Source organism: Dreissena polymorpha, chromosome 16 (genome assembly GCF_020536995.1).
Source record: "Dreissena polymorpha isolate Duluth1 chromosome 16, UMN_Dpol_1.0, whole genome shotgun sequence".
Taxonomy (NCBI): Eukaryota; Metazoa; Mollusca; class Bivalvia; order Myida; family Dreissenidae; genus Dreissena; species Dreissena polymorpha.
The window spans coordinates 15081770-15109269 of NC_068370.1; the positions used below are offsets into that span (position 1 = coordinate 15081770).

A 27500-nucleotide genomic window follows, 5' to 3' on the forward strand; every position below is an offset into this window, starting at 1 on the left:
AACACTTTTGGCAAGTTTCAATGCCAAGCATATGCGTGTTAAACGGCATCCAAAATACTACCGACGAAATGTCTCGTTCGTCGTATCGATTTCTCGGTTGTTAACCAGGTATGATTGTCGCTTCCGAAAACTCTTTATAGTTTGCAAACTAGTTTATTTTTGTTTTGTAACGCGACCAACTAAATTTACAGAGCATATTTTGCAAATAAGTAAGTGCTTAGAAGCCTTAGCTACGCTAAGAACCGCAACTCACTATGCTAGAAACGATTACCGCTGTCTGTCTGCACTGCAGACCACGAATGCTTAGGAGCGTCTGCTCTACTACTGCAGTGAGTGTATTTACCAGCTTGTAAGACGACATTAGCCAGTCTAGTGTTTATCATTAAAATCTGTATACATTGGCTGCTTTCATGGTAAACGGGCTTAATGCATGTCAAATAAGATTAGCCTGTGCACACTAATTAGCTTGTGCAATGCGCAAAAAGCTAATCAAGGACGACAACAGCGAACAACTTCAGTGCCTTCAGCGCTTTGATTTAATCTGTGTTAAACATAAAAAACAAACCGTTTGCTTACCAGACTTGCAATTGCACTGCAGGAACTTATTCATATCAAAGCGCTGTAGGCGCTGAAGGCCTGGGGCTAGGCTTAGTGTGACGTAAAATGCATTTACGATGTTTTGTCCAAATTTCTCCCTTTGTCCGAATTTATACGGATTGACCCTAGCGGTTGAGTGCAGAAGCTCAGAGACTGTAAGACGAGACAATAGTTGTGTATATACTGCATGGTACACAGACGGTGGAGGACTACACAATACTGGTTGTGGGAACAATAACCTTTTGTTCAACTCTACAGATCTGGTAGAGGTTCGTCTACATAGGCGGTGAAGATATACAACAACAACAACATGGCCGCAAAAAACTGTTATTGTTGGCGTCAAATAAATCACTTTCAATAGCCTAAAATCGCTTTCTATTACATAATTAACATATCAGGAAAACACTCATACTTCCTTTGTAATGTGTATACAAAAGAAAATCCACTTAAGCCCAAGTCTCACTTTTGCCGGTAGAGCCTCGGTCCAACCCAGTTTGCTAACGCCGGTCGACCGGCGAGGACCGGGATGATTCGTAGAAATTTTTTAACGCAGTCACACTATTTCCCGGTGCAGCCTCGGTTGAAGCCGGTCAACAGCCCGGCAGAGTCCCGGTCAACCCGGCCTGGCTACGGTTTATCCCGGTGGCGTTCAGGCAGAGCACCTGTTTTCTTATATACCGTAGCTATATCGGGACTCTAACGGCATTCACCGGGGCGTTGCCGTAGCTCTGCGGGGGTCTGTATGGGCCCTGGTGGAGCTACGGTGCCGTCGCGGTTGTTCCCGGTGCCGCGCCGGTCGTTGCCGGTCCTTCCCGGTGACTCTCGGTTCATCCCGGAGGTATTAAACATTTTAATACTTTCCCGGTGGAGCCCCGATTTTCCCCGGTTCATCCCGGTCGTCTCCGATGGAGCCCCGGTTTATCCCGGTAGAGCCCCGGGTCATCCCGGTAGATCCCGGATCACGCAACAGGGCTCCGCCGGCATCATAGTGAGACTGGGCCTTTACCCTGACAAAGAACGGTGTACAGATTGTGTACGTTGTCTCACGTAGAACTTTTCGCGCTCGATCTGCGCGCTCGATCTGCGCAGTGAAATATCATATCCGGTAACTTCGTATATTTCCGAGAATAACCATGAATATTTGTTGTTGTTTTTTTTCATTTTCTTTTTTCTTGAATGCCTCGTTAACGCAAAATAAAATAACATTATCTTAAAATATGTTTATAAATACCAAATGTAATGTCTTCAAAAAAATGTATCAGAAAAAAATTCTTCTTACTTTCTCCGTAGACACTCGTATCTGTTCGGCCTAGACCGTCAAGTGAGGTACTTATTCTCGCATAAATATGCAAACAATAATAAATGCTTAGCAATTTTTCTTCAATAATATTTTTTACACGTTTTATGACACTGTCATGTTATATAGTGATGTTCTGTATTTACAAGGCGGGTTATTGAGATCTGCGAAGAACTTCTTTGATTGAATTACATGAATTACCGCCAAGTGGTAAATCGGACTTTTGGGAATTCATTCATTCGTAGGTTTTGGCAGCCAGCCAATGCTGACTGTCTCAGAAATATGTATCATTGCTATGGCCTTAGGGCTACGCCCCAGGCCAAAAATGAACTGTAAATTAGCAATTTGAGGAATTTACCATTACACATGCAGAACAAATTATATATTTCTTATATATATATATTTACCTAATTTTAAAGTGAGTATCGACGGCAATACTATATTTAATATCAGGAATAAATTAAAGCATTAAACATAGTTACCAAAAGCCTAAAACACAGACTTTTTAAAAATTCTCTAAAAACAAGTCGTTTATTAAAGTCATGTAAGTATGAGGCAAGCGTTATATGTTTTTTTCTTTAAGATTACATCGAAATCATATTATGTCTAGTAATATAAGTTCGCAAAAATTGGAATTTGTTGTTTGTGTTGTATGCCTGCATAGAGTGGAAATACCGTCGATATTCCATTTTAAAGGGACCTTTTCGCGTCTTGGTTAATTGAACAATTGTAAACATTTGTTTCAGATTCGCAAATATTCGTTGTTGTTATAATATTTTTTTAGTAAACAGTAACACTGAACATTTACCAAGCTCTAAAATTCCCATTATATGCATCTTTTCATTATTCAAAAACCTGAAAATTATAAAGCGTTGCAATGCGAAACGATTGATAAATTTTGATAGTTCTGTTGTTGTCGTTATATTTTGGGTCACGTCGAGGATTGCTTTTATAAAGTATAAAATACATCTTTTTTCTTACCTTTTTTCTTTCTTTCATTTTATTCTTGTTTTTTACTGGAGCGTTTTAGATTCAATGTTTACATTTATCAATATAAAGCATTAAATGACAAACTTCAATATCTGCCAAAATCTGTGAAAAGGTCCCTTTAACTGTGAACTATGTATACTTCTGTGTTAATACTAAAATCGATTAGTATGCGCCCATCAAAATCAATAATTGTTATATAATTTTTTACACAAGAGTAGTTATATATATCTTCAATAAAATCTGGTTGAAACTGTAATGGACGTTATTCAAGTTTTTAGTTATGCAAGGGGGGAAACACTTAATACACCCTAGCAGTATCTTATGCAAAAGTATGGTCATCAAGCATATTCTACAAATTATCATCCCCGCCGAATTTTATACAATTTTTACTAGAGTGTTATTTACTTAGAGGTGTCAATCAGACGAAAACTCGCGTGCACACCACAGGACTAAATTATATGCATAAAAAGTGAAAAACAAATCCCTCAAGTTATGTCAATTAAAGCCCAATATAACTGAAATGCCCGAGTCATCCAAGCAACACTTGTAGACAAACAACCGAACAACGGTAATGTACATTTATTTCTGACTTCATGAAATTCCATACAACAGCTTCATACATATACTTCAATATCATGGTATATATTCCGTTTAAATTTCATGAAAATCTACTATATATTCATAAATTTCAATTAATTAATTTAATTTAAGTTTAAACCAAATTATTTAAGCTCGATTGCATCGAAAGCTTCAGACTGGAAACGCTCTCGAGTCAATATCCTGGGCCTATACCCAGTACTTGGTGTCTTTGGGGAAGATCTAGAGAACGCTCCCGAGTGGGGATCGAACCCGTAACCTCCCGATCGTTAGGCGGACACCTTATCCATTGCGCCACGGCGAACTTTTCAATAAATTCATGGGCCGTAGCTTTTTAATTGCCCAGCTGGACCCTTCGAACGTTCAACTGGCACATATGTAGCATGAAAATACACATTTTTAAGTGTCATGAAATTGCAGGCGATAAATCCAGGCGGAAAATAGCTTCGCACAAAATTTCCTTAATTTTCAATCAATTTATAGGGCATAACCCTGGAGTTTCAAAGTCGATCCCGACAGCGTATTTTACGCGTGCAACACCACAGTATGATGATACCTATTGGCAGGGTATAAAAGGCATATTATAGGAAAGTAAATCACACTTTTCCCCTGCAAGGGTACAGGGGCAGGTCGGAACATGAGAGATGTCGTGAAGACATGGCGACGACCTGTAAATAATGTCTGATAAAAGAGACCGTAAACCACACTTCAATAAAATCATGGTAATAAAACATGTAACGTCTCATTTTTATTCAACACAATCGAGAATCAGACCATTATGGTAATTGACTAGAAAGACACCTTTAAACAAAATTTAACAAGGCACATTACCATATGTAAGCTTGCTCAATATTCATAATAACGAGAGAAAATAGTACTTTGATATTCATACCAATTCAACACAAAACGAGAGCCACGTGTTTTATGCCGTGACACTGAACACTTAAAATTAGCGGTTAAAGAGGCGCTTTACTTTTGTTGTAACATTCACTTTACTTAATAGTGTCCGTTTTTTCAGTGGCGATACAGTGAACTGTGGTGATTGAAGGTGTTTCCACAAACTTGAGATGATACATTTTGTCATATGCTTTGTGTTTAAGGCGATGCTCAGCTAAGTATCGCTTTGCTTTAGAAAGTTTCCCACATGTTTCACATTTAAAACTTGCCTCTTTGCCATATAAGACTGTATTCCTTTTTAGGCTGTATCGACTTTGAATGGACCTGAGCAATTCGTTCAGTTATATGTTTTACATTCTGTCATATGGTTTTATAACTTTTAAAATAAAATCCGTTTGCACAACGTTCGCAATAGTAAGTTAACGCGCCTGAAAGTGTCTTCATGTAACTATTTATTCCTACTGTAGTCACACCCACGTGGAACGTTCGTGTTCTTGTAAATGTGCTTTTCATGAATATCATTTTGCACACGCTACAATCAAACTGCGTGTGATGATGCTTGCTGTGTTGTTTTAAGTTTTGTTTAAGTGCAACGGTCTTTTCACAAACTATACACTGCAAAGGATCCTTTGACATCGTGCTCAAAACCTCTTCTGCCGCAGACACGATCGAACTCTCCCCGTTTGCTAATACTGATCGTGGATCATATGTAGGTAGAATCGGATCTGAGTCTCCCGGCACAAATGTCGGTTCTCCGCGTGTAGCCGCTAACAATGTATCTGACCTCATGATTGCCTCGCATGTAGATTTAGGTACATTGTAATGATGGCTCCGATTTTAAACACACGCATACAGGCCTGTTTTCCCAGAGCAAGGCTCAAATCTTGGGTGTGGGTGTTCTCACAACGAACATACCTCATGGCTGATATACCCAGCTTACACAGCCAACCCCAAAGAAGAAACAATGAGAGACTAAAGAATGTTTGCGAGTCTCTTCAATTACGTCTCGGAGACTGTGTTTCTCACTGATTGGTCCGTTACGTCTCGGAGACTGTGTTTCTCACTGATTGGACCGTTACGTCTCGGAGACTGCGTTTCTCACAGATTGGTCCGTTACGTCTCGGAGACTGTGTTTCTCACTGATTGTTCCGGAGACTGTGTTTCTCACTGATTGTTCCGGAGACTGTGTTTCTCACTGATTGATCCGGAGACTGTGTTTCTCACTAATTGGTCCGGAGACTGTGTTTCTCACTGATTGGTCCGGAGACTGTGTTTCTCACTGATTGGTCCGGTTGTTGCGCTTGTTTGGCTTCTGGTGCAGCGTTCTTGCCCTCTGGTTTCTTAAGCTTCAGCACAATAAGAATCCCAATGAGGCATTCCAGCGATGAAGAACGACCAACACCAGCCCCGAAATACCAACAGGATTAAATATTTAATAGGATTCGAGCCTCCCTCTGGTAAACAGGTCGTTTAGGGTCGTCTATACCGACTTATCAGGGAAAACACTTTTCGCTTTTATGTTAAAGGAAGTCTCTTCCTAGCAAAATGCCAATTAAGGCGAAAATCGTCATCCCTGATTAACATTGGAATTCATTCTGCATATGTGCATTTTAGCCCTGTTTTCCACTTTTTCAAGTGCATGGCTTTTATAGGTTGGATATCTTTGGTGAATTCTATAAAGTTTAAATGTCACTGACCTAGTTCTGATGCTCATTTCTTATAAAACCATTCTTCATAATATAACACTGGTATATCTTTATAAGGCAAAAAACATGTTTTTGTTAATTTTATGTTGTGAACCAAAGATAATCACCAAAAATGTTCAATGAAGTATGACTGAATAGTATAACATAACATGTACATTTATTTTATATGCCTTACACAAAACAATACTATAACATTTGTTTCATATGCTAAATATAAAGAAACTCCAGTTGCTCCAGCAGTATTGCATTCCTATTTTACACACGTACACGTTCATTTTGAAAGTTGAAATCGTACCTTTTTTCCTTGCACAAGAAAGTTACAAGCAGATTATAGGTAACCTATTCACAAAAATCTGCAGAGTACCTTCATCCAACACCAAGCTATTCACCGGAATCTATGTTCCTATTTGTTTTGACCTTGACCTTTACCTGAATAGCCCCATTTGCAGTTTTAACTAGGTCAGCTTGTATTTGCTACCTACTTACAACATTTCAGTGCATTACCTCTTTCCAAACTGAGTACACTGAGCGCATGTCATTTTTCTAGTTTAAGTAACAGTGACATTGACCTATGTCAAACACGCCCCAAAACAATCCCAAGACAGATACCCTGGTCAACTTTATATTTCCAAGATTTTGCAAGAGTGGTTTAGGCAAACCTAAATTAATAACAAGAAACCACCTTTGTATTTGTCCTTTCTTTAGAAACAGGGAACTTGAACTTGACCGACCCAGCTGAAAACCGTATTAAAAATGGCAACCAATAGTTTCAAGCACAATATACAAATCAAAGCGCTGAAGGCACTGAAGTTGTTCGCTATTGCATAATCTAAGAAGCAACTCAGTTTTCAAACTTATGTTAAAGCTTTTATATCGCAAGTTTGAAATGAACGCAACCCATTCAAATTTTAAAGAGTGTGTCTTAAAACACAGGTCGAGATGTGTGTGACTGTTTATCCTCATATTTATGTTATCGAGATAACTTAGAGAAAATAAGAACAATATGCATTTTTTTAACAATTGGTTGCTGCACTTGCAACCATCTTTAGAATTTTGGTTGCCTATAATCATATGTGTATCTAATACTTTATCTATTTTCTTTAAATTATTAAGAAACATTTTTGCCCACATGACAGACTTTTAATGCAGCATTAAGCCCCGTTTCCCCTGAAAGCAGCCAATATGTACAGATTTCAATGATAAACTTACCAATGTCATCGCACAAGCTGTTATAAACATTAGACTGGCCAATATGTCCCACTTGCAGTTACGGTCCTTAGCACATACAGCATAGATCTAATGTATCATCGAAAAATAAAAAAATGTACCTTAAACTGATATGTAAAAAAAACAGATGTTTCCAGAAACTGATAGTTAAATGTGACAATGACTTAAGAATATTAATCAATTTATAAACTAAACAAACATTAATGCTGAATATGAATCAATGAAAAAATTTAGATCAACGGAAAATATGTTGGGTATCAATTGAACAATGCAACAGACACAGTTTTAATAGCAGAAAGCTATTATCAGAGTTTATAAGCTATAAATGATGAAAAGTTAAGAGTCTCGAAATTGTATGATAAAGCAGAATTAAATTACGAATTTCAACAAACTAGAATCCGATGTATATCACTCAATTAATAATATATAAGTGTATACGTATATTTGAATTGAAATGAGCAGTAAATATTACGATTTCAGCGATCTGAGGTGCAGAACTTGTTTTCGTCTGGTTTGTTTACCTGTTTACCCGATAGTCGATACCGTCCCGAGCGAACGACAACTCTTGTTTGCTCTTAATTACGAAAAGACCCAATTACCGTATTGAACATGTGTATATACATGTGTATAAACACATGGTATGACCGTATGAAATATGCGATTTTTTACTAATGCTGTTTGCATATCAATAAATAATGCGTCTGTAAAGCATGCCATGCAGTTACTCCCCTTTATGTTTCTTAATATATTTCCAATTCAAAACTTTATAGCAGAGTCTTACAAATGTTCTTTGTGTTAATATTCTGCTATCCTCTGTTTCCGTACTATATTCCTTTTGAGTGTTCTGCATTTATAAAGACACTTTACGAGATAACGACATATGCTGATACCATATATTATTTATGTATTTCAGGCATGACCACTATGCCCTGGCTCAAAACAGGATTCGACTGAAAAACGAGGAGACTTGGTAAGATGGTAATCTGGATACTGGACGCAATAGGATCGTTACCGTATGAAATACATTTAATAAAAGGTAAAGTGAGCACATCATTTTGCACCTCATGGTGATTTTATAACTCTGTAAATTATGTCTCAAATGGCACAACTGTAAATTAAGATTGAACGGTATTTAAATCTTCGCGAATCCTGTATTTTCATAACCTTCGCAAGATGTGCTCAAGGTCAGCTATTTCGATTGAAGGACGTAAAGAACCGCGCTTTGTATTAGATCGTACTAACGATGAATGCTGATGCTTATGATGAAGATAATTAGTTTACTTGTATTACATTGATGATGATGATGATGAAAATGATGATGATGATGATGATGATGATGATGATGATGATGATGATGATGATGATGATGATGATGATGATGTTGTTGATGATGATGATGATGATGATGATGATGATGATGATGATGATGATGATGATGATGATGATGATGATGATGATGATGATGATGATGATGATGATGATGACGACGACGACGACGATGCATGTGCGTAAAGTGTCGTACCAGATTAGCCTGTTCCGACCTCACAGTCACACACATTTGCTACATTTATCCAAAATACACCGGCGAGTATGGCACACATGGCAATAACAATGAGTGAAGAAAATGAAAAATATGGAGGTATTAATGAGGCCCGATCTCAGAATGTGTTTAAACATAAATATATTTAGGAAAATACGCATAGTATATCTTCTTATAAAGGCTCATTCCCTACCACTGGACCATGAAGGAGTTTCATTTAAATAGCGTATTCAAAACTCTATGTAAGAAATATTTTAAAAACTGTCGATGAAAAGCGTTTCAAACGCTTTTATTTTTTACCGATTTCAAGCGATGAGTAAATAGTATCCATAAACTGATTCAACATTAAAAAAAGGAAAATGACTAAATTAAATAAAGTTTTAATTTTAATTTGATCGTTAAATTTTGTTCATGCAAACAGACACAGCAAAAGCTTATACAAAAAGAGTAACCCATTGCGATGCTCTTTTTGTTTCAGGAACATAACAAAAGACTTAACACATGAATATTTAATTGTGTCGTATGAACAACCGTGACGTTATTTTGATTTGAAACACCAAGCGAAATTAACTAAACTGTTTAGATATTAATTGATATTTCGAATGGATATCATATTGATAAAACGAATAATAGAATCTATTCGTTTTCGCTTGCCAGTTAACTTAGGATTTCAGATTGCATATTTATCAGTCAGTTGAGTGTGTTCGACATAACAGTTCAAAATATCAATTCTATATTCGAACCTCGATCTGGGAAAACTGGGTGTAATACTTAAGGCACGATTGTAACGCGTCGTCACAGATTAGCATGTGCAGTCCGCACAAGCTTATCAGAGATAGTCCTTTCGTGTTTTCAAGTCTTTTTCGCCAAAAGCAAAGTCTTTTCGTAGCGAAAAATAGTTTAGGCGGAAAGTATCGACCTTGCTAAGCCATGGCGGAATGCGGAGGCTTATATGGGACAACACGTATATTAAGCCTCATTTTCCCAGAGCGATGTCCATTTCTTTTCACGAAACTGTGAAACGATACAAAATCCTAAACATTAGGGTGTAAAATAATGTTAAAAACTATAAAGTGCAGATTTTCAATATATCGAATGGATTAATGCCGGGTTGATATCGTTCGCGACCAGTAGTTTTGCTGTAAAATGTATTTAAAAATTTGTTTAAGGTCAATTTGAATTAGTTGGGCGATACTTTATCTACAATTTGTAAGTTGTTTGCAAAAACAACATCATGGGACACAATTCATTAGCAGTCTCTGACTTATTTCACCGGATGTAACCATGCGATCAACCTCCGTCCGTCATATCTCTCCGTAATGCCTTCTATCCGTAAGACCGTTCGTGGGCACAATGTGTTATTGCGATATCTTAAAGGTATTCAAAATACAAGGATGAAACTTCAAATACATATCCAGGTCAATGTGAGGATTTTGCACAACAACTTTTGTCACGTGGTGTCAGAGGTCGGAAAACAAAAACATAAAATTGTAATATAATACTAAAATTCATGACATATTTCATCCTCTTTTCATTCATACGTCTGTCTGTCCGTCCGTAACAATAACTAGAATAGTAAATAAAACTGGATATTTCAATTTCTCAGAGTGTACCGACAATTAGTTGACAAATCATGGTAAACATATAAAGGACAATATGTTGATTATGCTAGACCTTTTATATGTCTTGCTTAAATGTGGTTTATTTCGATTTAATTCCTTCTTTTTTCTACTTTTTGTGTTCATGTGTTGTTGCTGTTGCTCGTCCGCATTAAGTTGGCATTGATGTTCGTATTCGTGTTCGCTCAAGCATGGCATTTACATGTATTACATATACACTCACCCCGTGAAGTCGTAGTGTTGTGATAAACAAGATCACTTATTTAATGCCTTCAGGATATTATTTATTTTATAAATAATTAAATTCAAGGTAGGAGCGCTTTGTACCATCGAAGGGTGGTATATAAATACGTTTGGGGTATTTGCGTAAGTGTTCGATGTCACTAAATACAAGATACCATCTTTAAGAGCTTTAATATGCTTTGAACCGTTTTTCACAATCCTTTATAATCTTTATGAGCGAGCGAACAGCATCATGAATAATCGTCTATTGGTTGATTGTAAAACCAAATCAACACTTCCTAAATGAAATTGTATTAACTGCTTACATTTCATTGGTAGCTTGATATGTTCACAACCATGTTAATGGTCTATCTAACTTAGTCACTGTTAAACAATGGCTTACCATTGGTTCAACCATCAAGATATTGACAATGATTTTTAAATATTTTTTTTGAAGTGATTCATCTTTTAATCATAGAATCCAGGATACGAGAGTCGCGTCATCAAATCAAAGTGGATATATATTAGACACACGTCTTCATTTTGTACGCAGTCTTCGCTGATGATCAACATCAAAATGAAGGTTCTTGCTGTGTTTTTCGTTTCTTGCGTAGCCATCGCTGTGGGATCTGATCTTGTGATTTACGACTCGACATCTCAGGTAGATTTGATTCATCGTTTTGTTTAGTTTGCAGTTATATGTTTTTGTCTAATCCAATGGTAGTTCAGCCAAATCGCAGCAATTTCTTTGAATGGATGTAGAGATTATGGTACGACCATTACTTTCTGAAATTGTTTTACCGGACTCAAACTAGTTGGGCTTCTTTTGTGTTAAAGCAAATTGCATAGGTGATGATATAAGGCTATACATAAAGAAATAAGTTTAAATATTGGCGAATAACGTTACGACGCGACTTTGCATTCGGCTTAGTTGCACTGAGAGATTGTGTTCTTTGATCATCCTACGTTTTAAGCATATTCATCCGCTGAAACTCGAATCGTATATCAATATTATTTAAATTTAAATATTGCATTAATACAAAACATATTGCAAATGTGAAGATGTTCCAGTTCAGTTCATACTGTTTTAGTTTATCTATCGTCTTAATTTGTGTGCAGTTCAAATTTTTACGTGAACACAGGTCTATACTCAAAATTATAACAGTCGCTATATTTTTTCATCTGTCCGTTCACCACTTGTTGTCCATTGTTTTAAACTAGAAAATTGTGTTCTTTCTAATCGTTTTATACCGTTTAAAAGTCTTGAGTTGCTGTTTAACAATCGACATTACATAAACTTTTGCGGATTATTTATGGTCATATTATACTGATAGTTTTCACTATTGAGGTATTAACTATGTAAATTTCTGATTGTACTGCTTTATGTTTCTGTTTTGGTATCCTTGTATTAACAATAAATACGATAGCTTGTACTAACAATTACATGATCAACTAGAAATGGCGCGGCAGAGGCCGACGCGTATCCCCACGCCGAATGTTTGACCTAGGTGTGCCCCAGGGTTGGTAATGGGGCCATGCATAGCTGAGATTGACCGTATTGTCATAAGAGAAGTTCATCATCAATTAGAAGTGAATTGGTGTAGAAATGAAGAAGTTATAGTAAAAGGCAATTTTGGGTGGGTGTGACATATGTGGGCAGGGCGCCCCAGGGTTGGTAATTGTGCCATGCATAGTTGAGATTGACCGTATTGTCATAAGAGAAGTTCAGTATCAATTTGAAGTGAATCGGTGTAGAAATGAAGAAATTATAGTAAAAGGCAATTTTGGGCGGGTGTGGTCTATGTGGGCGGGGCCCCAGGGTTGGTAATGGGGCCATGCATAGTTGAGATTGACCGTATTGTCATAAGAGAGGTTCAGTATCAATTTGAAGTGAATCGGTGTAGAAATAAAGAAATTATAGTAAAAGGCAATTTTGGGTGGGTGTGGTCTATGTGGGCGGGGCGCCCCAGGGTTGGTAATGGGGCCATGCATAGTTGAGATTGACTGTATTGTCATAAGAGAAGTTCAATATCAATTTGAAGTGAATCGGTGAAGAAATGAAGAAATTATAGTAAAGGCAATTTTGGGTGGGTGTGGTCTATGTGGGCGGGGCCCCAGGGTTGGTTATGGGGCCATGCATAGTTGAGATTGACCCTAATGTCATAAGAGAAGTTCAGTATCAATTTGAAGTGAATCGGTGTAGAAAAGAAGAAATTATAGTAAAGGCAATTTTGGGTGGGTGTGGTCTATGTGGGCGGGGCCCCAGGGTTGGTTATGGGGCCATGCATAGTTGAGATTGACCCTAATGTCATAAGAGAAGTTCAGTATCAATTTGAAGTGAATCCGTGTAGAAATGAAAAAATTATAGTAAATGGAATTTTTTGGTGGGTGTGGCCTATGTGGGCGGGCGCCCCAGGGTTGGGATTGGGGCCATGCACAGTTGAGATTGACCCTAATGTCATAACAAAAGTTCAGTATCAATTTGAAGTGAATCCGTGTAGAAATGAAAAAATTATAGTAAATGGAAATTTTTGGTGGGTGTGGCCTATGTGGGCGGGGCGCCCCAGGGTTGGGAATGGGGCCATGCATGGTTGAGATTGACCGTATTGTCATAAGAGAGGTCCAGTATCAATTTGAAGTGAATCGGTGTAGAAGTAAATGTAAAATAACCTAAAAAAATGAGTGATAATTTCTGACGCGGCCCCACCCCAACCGCTATAACTTTTGACCCAGGGGTCAGATCAAAATTCCAAATAGTGCAGGGTCGCACATATGCTCATAGCTACCATGTGTGTAAGTTTCAAGGTTCTAGTGCTTTTAGTGTAGGAGGAGATAGTGGCCAGGACGGACGGACAGACAGACGGACGGACGGCGGAGATAACCACAATATCCCCACCTTTTTTTCAAAAAGCGTGGGGATAATTAAGTTTAAAGTATATATTAACCTCTTTTACTAAACCTACAGTTTACTAAAACTGAAATAAGAGAATCTATGTAGTTTATGGGCATCTACTAGGAAATACTAATTGATATAGACGATAAACCAAATAAAACCGTTAAAAAACACTTTTATATTCATGTTTACAAATGAAAGATGAATATTTACATGCATGATATTTATTAACAAGACAATGATTAAGCTCAATGCAAAACGCACATCCAAAGACTCTTTTTCTCCAAAAATACTTATGACAAAAATATGAAAAAATGCGCGGTAAAATATACTGTCCGAAAATTAAGAGACATTAATTATGGAAGAAAACACGTATGTCCGAACATTAAGAGTCACGAACAATTATTTTTTTTGCTTAAAAAGAGGGTGTCCGAAAACTTAGAGTAATTACGGTATATAATAATATAACACTCGTGAACGTTTTTTGCTATTAAAAACGCTTGAAAAAATCTCTATTGATTTAAAACATATATGCTGATGTAAGTTCGTTAGATAATGTTTATTAACAAATAAGCATACCTTATTATTTAGCCTAAATGCACGCTGGTTGGGCCACGTGCAAGGACAAACGATTGTCGCTGGCATGCAGGTCTAGACATGGCGGACCAAATCATTGAGGGAGGTCGCATCATTGCGTACAAGATCCAGTGGTTTTCCGGAGCTTGGTCTGGATGGTTCGTTCCTGGCTTGAACGACCTTGACATTAAGTTCAATATCTACGCCTCCAAATGCACCCTTGCAGTCAAGGCACAATCGTTGAGAAGATGGTGGTCATATTTCTACGACCACAATCACGAGTTCATCATTTGTAAGCCGAATTAATCTGAAGTGCACGCAACAAAATGACAAGTTAAATTATACTTGGACTTTTAAATAATCCTGTATTCCATCATCGGCATGTGTATTCCAATATTTAGCGTGAACCTTATTTATTTCAAACAACAAATGTATTAAGATTATATATAATATAATTGTTGTTGTCAAAGTTACTGATATGTACTGCAATATAAAGGATTTTATGGTAATAAAAATCTAACCATCATACTAAATCTGGCGAACTTTTTATTTTGCGAAATGTTCATATTCAACTAATGTACAATACATAGTTTACATTCAATAATGTTATAATATGACAGCACACTTGTTTAATCATTGAATAATAAGCATTTAAACACAAATAATGATGAGAGTGCAGAGGATTGACCACAGCCATACCAGCAACATGAACCTCGTTTTGGGAAAATAGGGCTTAAAGCTTGTTCATGACGTGCTGTTTCAGATTCGCCTGTGCAGTACTCACATGCTAATCAGGGTCGACACTTTCCATCAACATTGTATTTTATTTTAAAAGAAACCTCATTAAAACGCACTATTTTGAAAATCGTAAAGTGTTGTCTCTGGCGCGATGACACTATACGCACATGCATTAGGCTCGGTTTTCCAGAACGGAGCTTATGTTATCAACGGCTCCTGTATACGCCATTGACCGATTTCCTTTACTAAAAGTTTTAATGAAAATACCGCCAAACTTTACAAAACAAAAAATAGAACTCTTGTTAACACTTTGGCAAGTTGAATACCAAGCATATGCGTGTACACCTTCATTACGAACACTCGTAAGTACAGAAATTTTTGCATTTTGAGACATACTACTTATCATCCAAAATTCTACAGACGCAACGTTTCGTTTGACGTATCTCTCAGTTGTTTACGACCAGGTATGATTGCCGGTTACTAAAAATCTTCATAGTTCGTAAATTGGTTTATTTTTTTCTTTAAATTTTAAATTTTAGTTATAATAAAACTAAACATTTTCGTCGCGTGAAGTCTCTTAATACGTATGCACTGTATTCTGACATATTTTTAATCTAAAGTATATGTTATTCAATTTTTTTATTATTTAAAATATTTAAATATCTGAAACATATACGCATTCACACAATCAATATAATTGCATTATTTATTTAATATTATTTATTGATTAAAACATGCAAAAAATGTATGCACAAAATCAGTAATCGTTGACTACAAATGATCGAACTCGACAGTTCAACCTATTTAATTTTGTTTTTTGTTCACGAAATCGAGTCGAATTGAGACATAACCAAATAGTAGTTATTCTGTCATTTGCATGCGCCCATTACTAGATATTAATAGGATAAACAAAGCATGCATAATATTGTAAAGTCTCTTAATGAATTGTTTATTTAAAAACATTCAAAGGTCGTCACCATATGCGAATTTAATATGAATTTTAATATGAATTTACGATTGTTACATATACGCAATCAAAATCTAACGTGCGTGTGTTAATTGCGTAAAGAAATTATATATCACTAGAAAGAAAATGAATGCATATAAATTTACCATTCGAATATGGTTTATTGGTTTATTCAATATATACAATAGACATACAGTCCATGAGTAAAGATGATCAAAACATAGTAACATATATAAAGGCATGACATGTGATCAGTATTGAATTTCATAAGTTGTAAAATAAAGTATCATTAATCACAATAATATTTATTCAGGTTTCTCTAACTAAATGTTTTATGTACATACACAATTTATGTTGGTACTTATAATTTCCGATTGCATTAATTCAATAAATTGTATCATGTTTGGTCTTTTCCAGTAATATTTATTTATATATAATTCCCTAATATCATCATATTAGGAACATTTTAATATAAAATGATGTTCATCCTCAAGAACATTGCAATGTTGACATTTTTTATCTTGCAAAGGTATAGCTTCAGGTTTATGCCATCTGTCTGATTCGATTTCTAATCAATGAGATCCCTTAATCTACAAATATCATATTTAAACTTAATTATACTAACATTTTTAAGTATGGTTGCAATTCAAATTTACACAACTTTCTGTACCTTATTGATCTTAAAAAATCAATAAGTTCTGACATCCAATTTTGGAAAATGTTTTATTTAACAAAGGATATGACTAAGCATACTTTTGATGGCTGTCCGGTTTTGTTTGGCTGTCCTGTTAGCATGGCTCTCCTGTTAGCATGGCTCTCCTGTTAGCGTGGCTCTCCTGTTAGCCTGGCTCTCCTGTTAGCCTGGCTCTCCTGTTAGCATGGCTCTCCTGTTAGCATGGCTCTCCTGTTAGCGTGGCTCTCCTGTTAGCGTGGCTCTCCTGTTAGCATGGCTCTCCTGTTACCAAGGCTCTCCTGTTAGCGTGGCTCTCCTGTTACCAATGCTCTCCTGATAGCATGGTTCTCCTGTTAGCATGGCTCTCCTGTTAGCGTGGCTCTCCTGTTACCAATGCTCTCCTGTTAGCATGGCTCTCCTGTTAGCATGGCTCTCCTGTTAACATGGCTCTCCTGTTAGCGTGGCTTTGCTGTTAGCATGGCTCTCCTGTTAGCATGGCTCTCCTGTTAGAATTGCTCTCGTGTTAGCATGGCTCTCCTGTTAGCATGGCTCTCCTGATAGCATGGCTCTCCTGTTAGCATGGCTCTCCTGATAGCATTGCTCTCCTGTTAGCATGGCTCTCCTGTTAGCATGGCTCTCCTGTTAGCGTGGCTCTCCTGATAGCATGGCTCTACTGTTAGCGTGGCTCTCCTGATAGCATGGCTCTCCTGTAAGCATGGCTCCCCTTTTACCATGGCTCTCCTGATAGCGTGGCTCTCCTGATAGCATGGCTCTCCTGTTAGCATGGCTCTCCTGTTACCATGGCTCTCCTGTTAGCGTGGCTCTCCTGATAGCATGGCTCTCCTGTTAGCATGGCTCTCCTGTTACCATGGCTCTCCTATTAGCATGGCTCTCCTGTTAGCGTGGCTCTCCTGTTAGCATGGCTCTTCTGTTAGAATGGCTCTCCTGTTAGCGTGGCTCTCCTGTTAGAATGGCTCTCCTGTTAGCGTGGCTCTCCTGTTACCATGGCTCTCCTGTTAGCATGGCTCTCCTGTTAGAATGGCTCTCCTGTTAGCGTGGCTCTCCTGTTAGAATGGCTCTCCGGTTAGCATTGCTCTCCTGTTAGCATGGCTCTCCTGTTAGCATGGCTCTCCTGTTAGCGTGGCTCTCCTGTTACCATGGCTCTCCTGTTAGCATGGCTCTCCTGTTAGAATGGCTCTCGTGTTAGCATGGCTCTCCTGTTAGAATGACTCTCCTGTTAACAAGGCTCTCCTGTTAGCATGGCTCTCCTGTTAGCATGGCTCTCCTGTTAGAATGGCTCTCCTGTTAGCATGGCTCTCCTGTTAGCATGGCTCTCCTGTTAGCATGGCTCTCCTGTTAGAATGGCTCTCCTGTTAGCATGGCTCTCCTGTTACCATTGCTCTCCTGTTACCATGGCTCTCCTGTTAGCATGGCTCTCCTGTTAGCATGGCTCTCCTGTTAGCGTGGCTCTTCTGTTAGCGTGGCTCTCCTGTTAGCGTGGCTCTCCTGTTAGCATGGCTCTCCTGTTAGCAAGGCTCTCCTGTTACCATGGCTCTCCTGTTAGCATGGCTCTCCTGTTACCAAGGCTCTCCTGTTAGCGTGGCTCTCCTGTTACCAATGCTCTCCTGTTAGCATGGTTCTACTGTTAGCATGGCTCTCCTGTTAGAATGGCTCTCCTGTTAGCATGGCTCTCCTGTTACCATGGCTCTCCTGTTAGCATGGCTCTCCTGTTAGCATGGCTCTTCTGTTAGCATGGCTCTCCTGTTAGCGTGGCTCTCCTGTTAGCATGGCTCTCGTGTTAGCATGGCACTCCTGATAGCATGGCTCTCCTGTTAGACTGGCTCTCCTGATAGCATGGCTCTCCTGTTACCATGGCTCTCCTGTTAGCATGGCTCTCCTGATAGCATGGCTCTCCTGATAGCATGGCTCTCCTGTTAGCCTGGCTCTCCTGTTAGCGTGGCTCTCCTGTTAGCATGGCTCTCCTGTTAGAATAGCTCTCCTGTTAGCATGGCTCTCCTGTTAGCATGGCTCTCTTGTTACCATGGCTCTCCTGTTAGCATGGCTCTCCTGTTAGAATTGCTCTCGTGTTAGCATGGCTCTCCTGTTAGCATGGCTCTCCTGTTAGCATGGCTCTCCTGTTACCATGGCTCTTCTGTTAGCATGGCTCTCCTGTTAGCATGGCTCTCCTGTTAGCGTAGCTTTCCTGTTAGCGTTGCTGTCATGTTAGTGTAGCTGTCCGGTTAGCATGGCTGTCTGGTTAGCGTGGCTGTCTGGTTAGCGCAGTGGTTGGTACACACGCGTGATGCGACCCGGGTTCATTCCCCGCTCCCGACGCTTGTGCATTTCGATGTCGGTGGTCATTCCTGCGAAATGGGGTTTCCTCCGGGTACTCCGGCTTCCCCGACATCATAAGACAACACACAGATTGACTTCAGTAAAAACTAAATAGATGGAAGATGCATCTATAATTCAAAATTTTTCCAAACTTGCGTGTGTCATGTTAGTAAATTAGGTAGGAGTTATTGTACACATTCCGAGAACTCACATAATGCAACCTCAGGCGCGGAAGGAACTCATTAACTTCAAAACACACACACAAATGCATAGTTGTGTTTAACATTTACGCGGGTCTGTTTTTACCTGATTAACTACTGAGTAGTTAAATTTACGTCCTCAACACAAATTCTTTGCAAAACAAACAGTTTCTCCTTAGGTAGTATGTGCACATGGCTCTGTGTTAATCTGCAACGATACATTTATATTAAAATTTAGCAGTTTCTAATCACCAATCGTTCAAAAACCAACAACAATTGTATATATTTATTTATTGTGAATTCAATACCGTGTGATAATTTATTCGTAAATATACTAAGAGAGGCACAACATCAGCGTCCCCAAATTGGAGATCATTTTCCAAAATAATCTTTATCATGAGCATTTACTGTGTTTGAAAGAAATCGATCTTTAAGAATTAAAATAATATTTATGATGCAAATCAATTTTTTTTTTATTAATCAGGTTATACGGTTGATTGTGGAATCCTTTCACTTCATGAACCATAGGATTCGCTTGAGCAAACGGCCTGACATTTTAAATAGCTTTATAACATATGGATTAGAGCAAGCATGAAGTAAAATATTTATATAAAACTAACGATGCGACGAGTTAAAGATTGCTATTTAATTAGGAAATAGCTTATATATATATATTCATGTTCATCGATTCGATAAAAATTCCTAAAGATAGATAAGTGTTCTGTCTTAGCGACACGTGATTACCAGTGCACCAACTGATCTATCCTCTTTTTTTATTGTTTCTTGTGTTTTTGATTTTTAATTTCTGTCTAAATTGCTGGAAAAGAAAAACTGCCCGATGGACGTTGCATTTATGTGTAATATGATTAAAGAAGAATTATAACTTCAGAGTTGTCGTTATTTTTGTATTGCAGTTCAATGAATTTAACCAATCATGACCACATTTTCAACTCAGTCGACATATCAGGAGATACATAAACTGACGTTTAGGAAGATTAACAATAAATGATGTTGAAGGTTGAGTGTTCACAAGCTTTATACAGTTTACAACATTGAAAACCAAACTAAACAACTGCCACTTCCGTGGTGAAAACGTTATCAACCAAGCGAAACCGATTTAGTAAATCCCGATCCGGCCGAATTTCGTGTTAATCGGGCAAAAGTGTGTCTCTTAAAATGATTACGAGATTTTTCTCCAACTTTACTGCTTGACCATTTTTGGGCCCACGTGACGCAGATCAGAACTCGGTCAGGATATAGTTGGAATGAGTGTGTTTCTTAATAAGTATCACGAAAACGTCTAAAAACGTTTTGCCCCGAAACCATGTTTTCCATCGCAGCGAATCGATTTCAAAGTAGGCTAAAGTATGTTTTAGTTCTTCAATTTTCTCTGGATACCCCGTAAGATAAGACAAATTTGTGTCAAATGCACTGACCATATTTCGCGAAGAATCGATGAAAACCATGTTTTAATCTATTATACATCTCTATATTTTGCCGAAAACGGAACAGAGCCATGAAGTCATTATCAATAAACGGGTGCATTCTACACCCAGAAAATAGTTAAAAATCGTGTGCGCAAGGTTTTTAAAAGGTGTTTACATAAAATGATTAAGAATTTTCCTAATGAATGCATGAATGTTTTGAAAATAATGACCCGTTGTTTTAATTTCTTTTAGTGTCTAAATGTATACCGTTAGATCTGATTGCCGTTAATATGAGTATCTAGCCAATTGTTTCATCAGAGCGCTTTATACCAAGTTATCGTTTTGCACAGCGCGAAAACAATTATATAACATTGTTAAAATTAGCAGCATTAATAAGTTTAATCAATACTCATAAGTATATTTTTTATGATTCAATAAAACTAAAGCCGACAATTCAATAACAGGAACTAAGCTGGTGGTTTTTAAAGATTAAATGTATATATGGGGATAAATACGTGGAGAATACCGGACAGCATACATTGAGGTACATGAAGTCTTTTTAACGTAATAGTTGGTTGAAAAATATGTTGCATTATAATGTTTCTTTTCACAATATGAAACCTTTTAAACTACTACAAATAACCAATACATTTTGGAATAAACATTAAAGGCCGGAGAAAACACTTATGACACGTACGACCAAAGCCATAATCCTTAAAAATTGTATGTTAGGCGTATATAACCTATGAATAAGACATACAACCTATTTTTGAATTTATCGTGAACGTGTCTGACAAATATTTGAAGCTCTTTTAACTAAATTTCATGTATCGCCTATGTAATCCAATATCACGTTTTCTATTTACATCTTTGAGAACGATTCGAAACCGTAGGTCATGTGACAAGCTCCAAAAGCTGATGCGGTCAATTTCAGAAGATGTTCAAAAACGTCGGTGAAATGTAAACGTGGACATAAACTTGTAAAACTGTATACATGATTATATACCTTATGAGTAATCCAACATTTGAATTTCGACCTTGCAATGTGACCGTTACCTTGGACCTAGGGATATGATTTAGTGTTCGACACCATGTCTAAATATCCTGATTGCTTTTTAAAGTTAATTAAAATACATAAATGTGACGTTTCACCTTGAATTGAACCCTTGACCTTGAACTTAATGATATGGTTATTGCACACGACAATCTATCGCATCATGCTTATCAACTGTGCCAAGTTATTATAATATTTATCCATGTTGGAAAGAGTGTGATGTAAATATTCTCTAAATGAAACTTTCGAACTTAAAATGTAAACACGATATTAAAGGGCCACCGATCTGGTGTTATAAACTAAATATTACACATAAGGAACGGGTAGTTTCAAAGACAAAATGTTATCTAGGTGAATTCGCATGCATTTGTTTATTTGATGTGACAAGTTTTGATCACAACGTTTATACTAAATAAGAACATGATGATATTGCATGCACAATATTAAATTTCAAGCCGTACAATTCCAGATGATAAGATTGTAACATTTTCTGTTCTTAATACGTTTATTTGCAAAGACTTACCAATGTTTTGAAACCAATGGCAAGATTTGAAAACCTTTGAAAACGACCTACGGGACTCATAATTATGTATACAAACTATTCAAGTACTGGCCTGTGCGTTGTCAATTTAGGTTTTAGATGTTTAACCAAACGTTTAAGTCAACTGTATGACCTTGGGACAATGCCATTTTAGTTTCAAGTAGGCAAAATAAAAACGCATCTCGTATAAAACATTTAGATTATGCAACCTTAATATTGCATTCAATTTCACACAAGTATATAAATTATATTTAAAATTCGTTTTTATTAATCAACACTACGGTCTCAACATTTAAAATCAAATGGTTTATTTATCAAAGTATATTTACGTGCTTATTCACTGTTAACTCAACATCCAAAAAAGTCCATATTATATGTATATAAGTGTTGTCTTAACATCGTATGCTCCAATCGTGTGAAAATTGCTTTCGCTTTCGTGTGAAATAGTAGAAGTAGTAGTAGTAGTAGTAGTAGTATTAGTAGTAGTAGTAGTATTAGTAGTAGTAGTAGTAGTAGTAGTAGTAGTAGTAGTAGTAGTAGTAGTAGTAGTAGTAGTAGTAGTAGTAGTAGGTAGTAGTAGTAGTAGTAGTAGTAGTAGTAGTAGTAGAAGTAGTAGTGCTATGGTTTAGTATGTTGTTATATGATGTTCTCTTGTCTGCTTTGTAGTTAAACCTAATGTTATTGTTTTACCTTTTTTATGTTGTTAATACTATTATTTGCTCTGATGTATTTTACTTTTTTTTCTTCGTATTTTTATTTCACTTCTTCTTTTTGTTGTAATTTGTGCATTCACGTGTTGTTGTTGTTGCTGTGCGAGCTGATTTAGTTGACATTGAAGGTCATATATTTCATATACAGTAGTCACTTATTGGTTGTTTTTCATGGAGAATGCGTTTAACCAGTAATCAGTCTCATAGTTAGTGTGTTTGTGAAATACATGTATGTGCATAACGCCCAAAAAATTAAATACATAGAAACAGGCAATTTGTATAAACAGCTGTTCGTATATTAATATTTTTATGGCATTAAATATTAGATACCGGGCTTTACTGATTTGATTTGTTTTAAGCCTGTTTATCAATTGTTTATAATCGTTATTAGCGAGTTAACACCCCAACGAGTGGGAACCCATAGGTTGATTTTAAATCAAGCAAAATCAAGCAAATGATGTTTCATTTAGCATTTGACATTGATATGGTTACTTGTTAACAACATGTGTATGCTTTATTGACCTTCATGTCTGACGTAATATTTGCTAATTATTGTTTTGGCGATCAAAATATAAATATTGATATGTAAATTGTATTATGTGCGAAATGATTCATAGTTGTTAAACAGAAAAACAAGTTAAGCGAGTCACGTCTTGAAATCAAAGTGCTTTATATTAGATAGACGTCTTCATTGGTGTGAATTCTTTGCTGAAGATCAACAAGAAAATGCAATTTCTGGCTGTGTTTGTAGTTGCTTTCTCATCTATCGCTGAGGGATCCGATCTTATGATCTACGATTTGACACTCCAGGTAGATTTCATTTCACGTTTTGTTTTGTTTAGTTTGCAGTTGTATATGTGTGTCTCAACCAAGGGTATTCAGTCAAATTGAGGCGATGACGTTGAATGGATTTAGCGATTATTTTATGACGATTATCTTCGCAGGTTGTTTTACCGGACCAGAACTTTATAGACTTCATTGTGTAATAGCAAATTGCATAGGGAATTGGATAAGACAATACATAAAGCTATCATTATAAATATTGGCAAATAACGTAACGCGCGACTTTGCATTCGCCTTAGTTACACTGAGCGGTAGCGTTTTTTGATCATCCTACTTATTGAGCTGAAATTCTAATTGTATTTATTGATCAATATTTCTTAAACTAAAGTACGTGCACTTATACAAAACGTATTTTAAATGTTAAGATGCTCCAGTTCAGTTAATACCATGTTAATGTATCCATTTTCTGAAGTTGTGTGCGGTTCAAATCTTAGCATGAACAGAGGTTTATACTCAAAATGAAAATGATCGGTACAATTTGCCATCTCTCCAGGTCTCAGCTGTTTTCAATTGTTTTAAGCTAGAAAATTAATTTCAAACTGAATTTTCTACAGTTTAATAGTCTTAAGGATCTGTTTCACAGACGACCTTATATTTGCGGAATATGTGCTGGTATTTGTCACTATTGTGATATTAACAATTAAAATGTCTTCGCGCACTGCTTCATTCAATTGTTTTGGTATAGATAAATAAACAATAAATATAATTGCTTGAGTGTACTAGAACATAATCAATTAGGTTCAAAATTGTGAATGACCTTCTTATTAAGCTTACATTTTATCAGAACTGATAAAAGAGAGCTTTGACTTTGAATGGGCATCTACTGCGGAATATTAATTAATATAGAGGATGAACCTTTTTAAGTTCTTATATTCATGTTAACAAATGAAAGATTAATATTTACATTCATACAATTTATTAACAAGACAATTATTTAGCTCGCTGCAAGAATCTTTGTTTTCTCCCAAAATACTTATGACACAAACGGTTGACCATTTATGATGCCCTTTTATTTATGTCATAAACAAACGCGTAAATGTGACGATTCGTGTAAGTATTTGTCTTCATTTTGTTTTTCGAAGTTTACCCTACTATGAAAGCGTGTCGTTTTCAGTGAACATTTTAAAATGTATGTCACTTGTTGTCATAGTATATATTGCTACACAACTCGTTTTTGCTATAAGAATGCTTGAAAAAAGCCTCTATTTATTTAAAACATAGATGTAAGGTCGGTAAATATATTCATATCGTATTATGCAGCCTAAATGCACGCTGGTTGGACCACGTGGACCGCGTTGGGATTGTCGCTGTCATGCAGGTCTAAACATGGCGGGCCAAATCATTGAGGGGCGTCGCATCATCGCTTACAGGATCCAGTGGTTAGCCGGATTATGGTCTTGATGGTTCGTTCCTGACCTGAACGACCTCGACAATAAGTTCAACGTCATCTCCGTGCCTTGTGCCATTCCAGTCAAGCCCAACTCGCTGAGAAGATGGTAGTCCCGTTTATATGACCACACTTACGATTTCATCATTTGTAAGCCGAATTAATTTGAAGAGCGCACAACAAAATGACAAGTTTTGTACTTGGACTTTAACATTTTACCGTATTTCCTTGTTCTTCAATATGCATGTTTATTCCAACATTTAGTTCAACTATCTTGTATATTCTTTGATAAATGTAATCATGTACTAAATGATTGTTGGTGTGAATTTGAGTACAATGTGCAATGATTTTAAGGTAATAAATAAATCAAAACATCATACTAAATATGGCGATTTATTTATTGTCTAAACTGTTCATTTTCAACATATGTTCAACAAATAATGTACATTCAATCATTGTATTGAAAGACAACAACAACGTATAAATCATTGAATAATTAGCTTTAAAATTGGCTCTGCTCTGAGAAAAGGAGGTTTAATGCATATGAGTGTAGTGTGAAGTCCGCACAAGCTAATCAGGACGACACTTTCCGCTTTTATGGTATTTGTTTGTGAAAAGACATTCTCTACTTAGCAAAAATACAGTTTAGGCGGAAAGTGTCGTCCCTGATTTGCTTTGGCGGACTTCACAGACTAATCTGGGATGACAATTTACGCACATGCATTATACCCATTTTTCACAGAGCGCGGCTTAAATAATTAAGAATAATGATTCAACAGATCTGTGACCAGAACGATAATATGAGCCTCGTAAAGTGTTATTTTAGATATACCTGTGAAGTCCGAACATGCAAATCAGGGACGACACTGTCCATTTTTATGGAAAGTTAATTTACAGGAGGTCTCTTCTAAACGAAATTCCTGTGTGGTTAATCTAAGATTCTCGCATTAAGCCCAGTTTATAGACCGAACTATACTAAAGGAATGTGTTAACACCTTTTAATGACGATTTTAACAATAAACGTCATGGAATTAAATGTATACACTATTTGTTAACAAGTGAAACATCACTTTTACCTAAGAAAATTATTGCATTTTTTAAATTGATGGGCAAACAGCCTTCAAAATCATAAAATAATACAATGGTTGTAACGCCTTTATTCGATAATTGGGAAAATATGCACATTACTTACACAGCATTTATATTTCGCTTATAATTATCAAAGCAAGTGTGGCGTAGTGGTAGCGCACTTGCTTTTGCTTCCAGAGGGCCCGCGTTAAAGTACTGGGGATTATTTAATGTTTTCATTACTGTTGTAATAATTTAAGACAATTCAAAATATTATAGATTTGTTAGTGAACATAATCATTTACATTTTTTGAATACGAATATCTGCGAACAAGTCCAATTAAAATATGTGACCAATTTATGCACACAATCGATAGGTATTGATTAACAATAAATCAAATCCATTTCAATACAATTCAAAATCGAGTCAAATCAAGACATGATCACATAGCTGAAACCAGGCATTAAATTATTTCAATTAAAAAGAGAATGCATCCCGTTACTAGATTATAATGGATAAACAATTAATTTAAAATATTGGGAAGTCATATTACGCATTGTGTATTAAAAATCATCAAAGGGTAGTGGTTACAGGGGCCTCATCTTCCCTAGCTGAAATCAAGGCTGGAGTTCCACAGGTCCCCTATTATTTCTTATATATATAAATGGCACGGTAAATTACATTGAAGCTAATATCAACTTATTTGCAGACGACACTAGTTTATTCGTAGCTGTTGACCGTCCAAATTCTGCAGCCGCCGTGTTAAAACGCGCTATAGATAAAATGGTCAATTGGTCGATACATGGCTGGTAAAATTTAATCCATTGAAGTCGGATCACTTGTTATATTGAGTACGAGGGACAAACCATATCGTATTCCTATCCATATGCACGATACTTCGATTCCCGCATTGAATAGTCACACACATTTAGGCGTTATGCTGTCACATGATGGAAGTTGGCATCAACAAAGTGAATGTATTAAATTAAAGGCCTGGTCACGTGTCAACATGTCAACATTTTAAAAAAGCTTCGTTTTTGCCTTCACCAAAGATCTCTTGACATAACTTACTTCAAGTTCATTCGACCTATTCCTAAATATGCCGATGTTGTATGGGATAATTGTAATTGAAATTGAATGAGTTAGATAAAATTGAAACTGTAGCTGCCCGAATTGTTTCCGGCTGTACCCGACTTGTGTCCTCAAGATTACTTTCTAACAAACTTTACTGGGAAACCCTTGGCACAAGAAGGTCAAAACACAAGCGCATTTTTTCTTCAAAATGCTTTAAGTTCTAAGTCCAGAATATTTGTGCTCCCTGTCTCCAAAATCAGTTGGGGAGCGATCTACACGATCGTTACGTAAATCATCCCACTTACATGGTGCTCGGACAAGG

The 27500-nt window shown here is 36.8% G+C and overlaps 1 protein-coding gene across 3 annotated transcripts in view; it reads left to right on the forward strand.

The window, feature by feature from the left end:
* Nucleotides 1-27500, forward strand: part of LOC127862709 (uncharacterized) — a 59022-nt gene that overhangs the window by 11611 nt on the left and 19911 nt on the right. The window contains exon 3 of one of the 3 annotated variants that reach the window (XM_052401969.1): nt 14235-14678. The exons of the other annotated variants lie outside the window; for them this stretch is intronic. Within the exon in view, the coding sequence (XP_052257929.1) occupies nt 14235-14467 (233 nt within the window). The 3' untranslated portion in view covers nt 14468-14678. Of the gene's footprint in view, nt 1-14234; nt 14679-27500 lie in introns of those variants that run through there. 3 annotated transcript variants of the gene reach the window in all.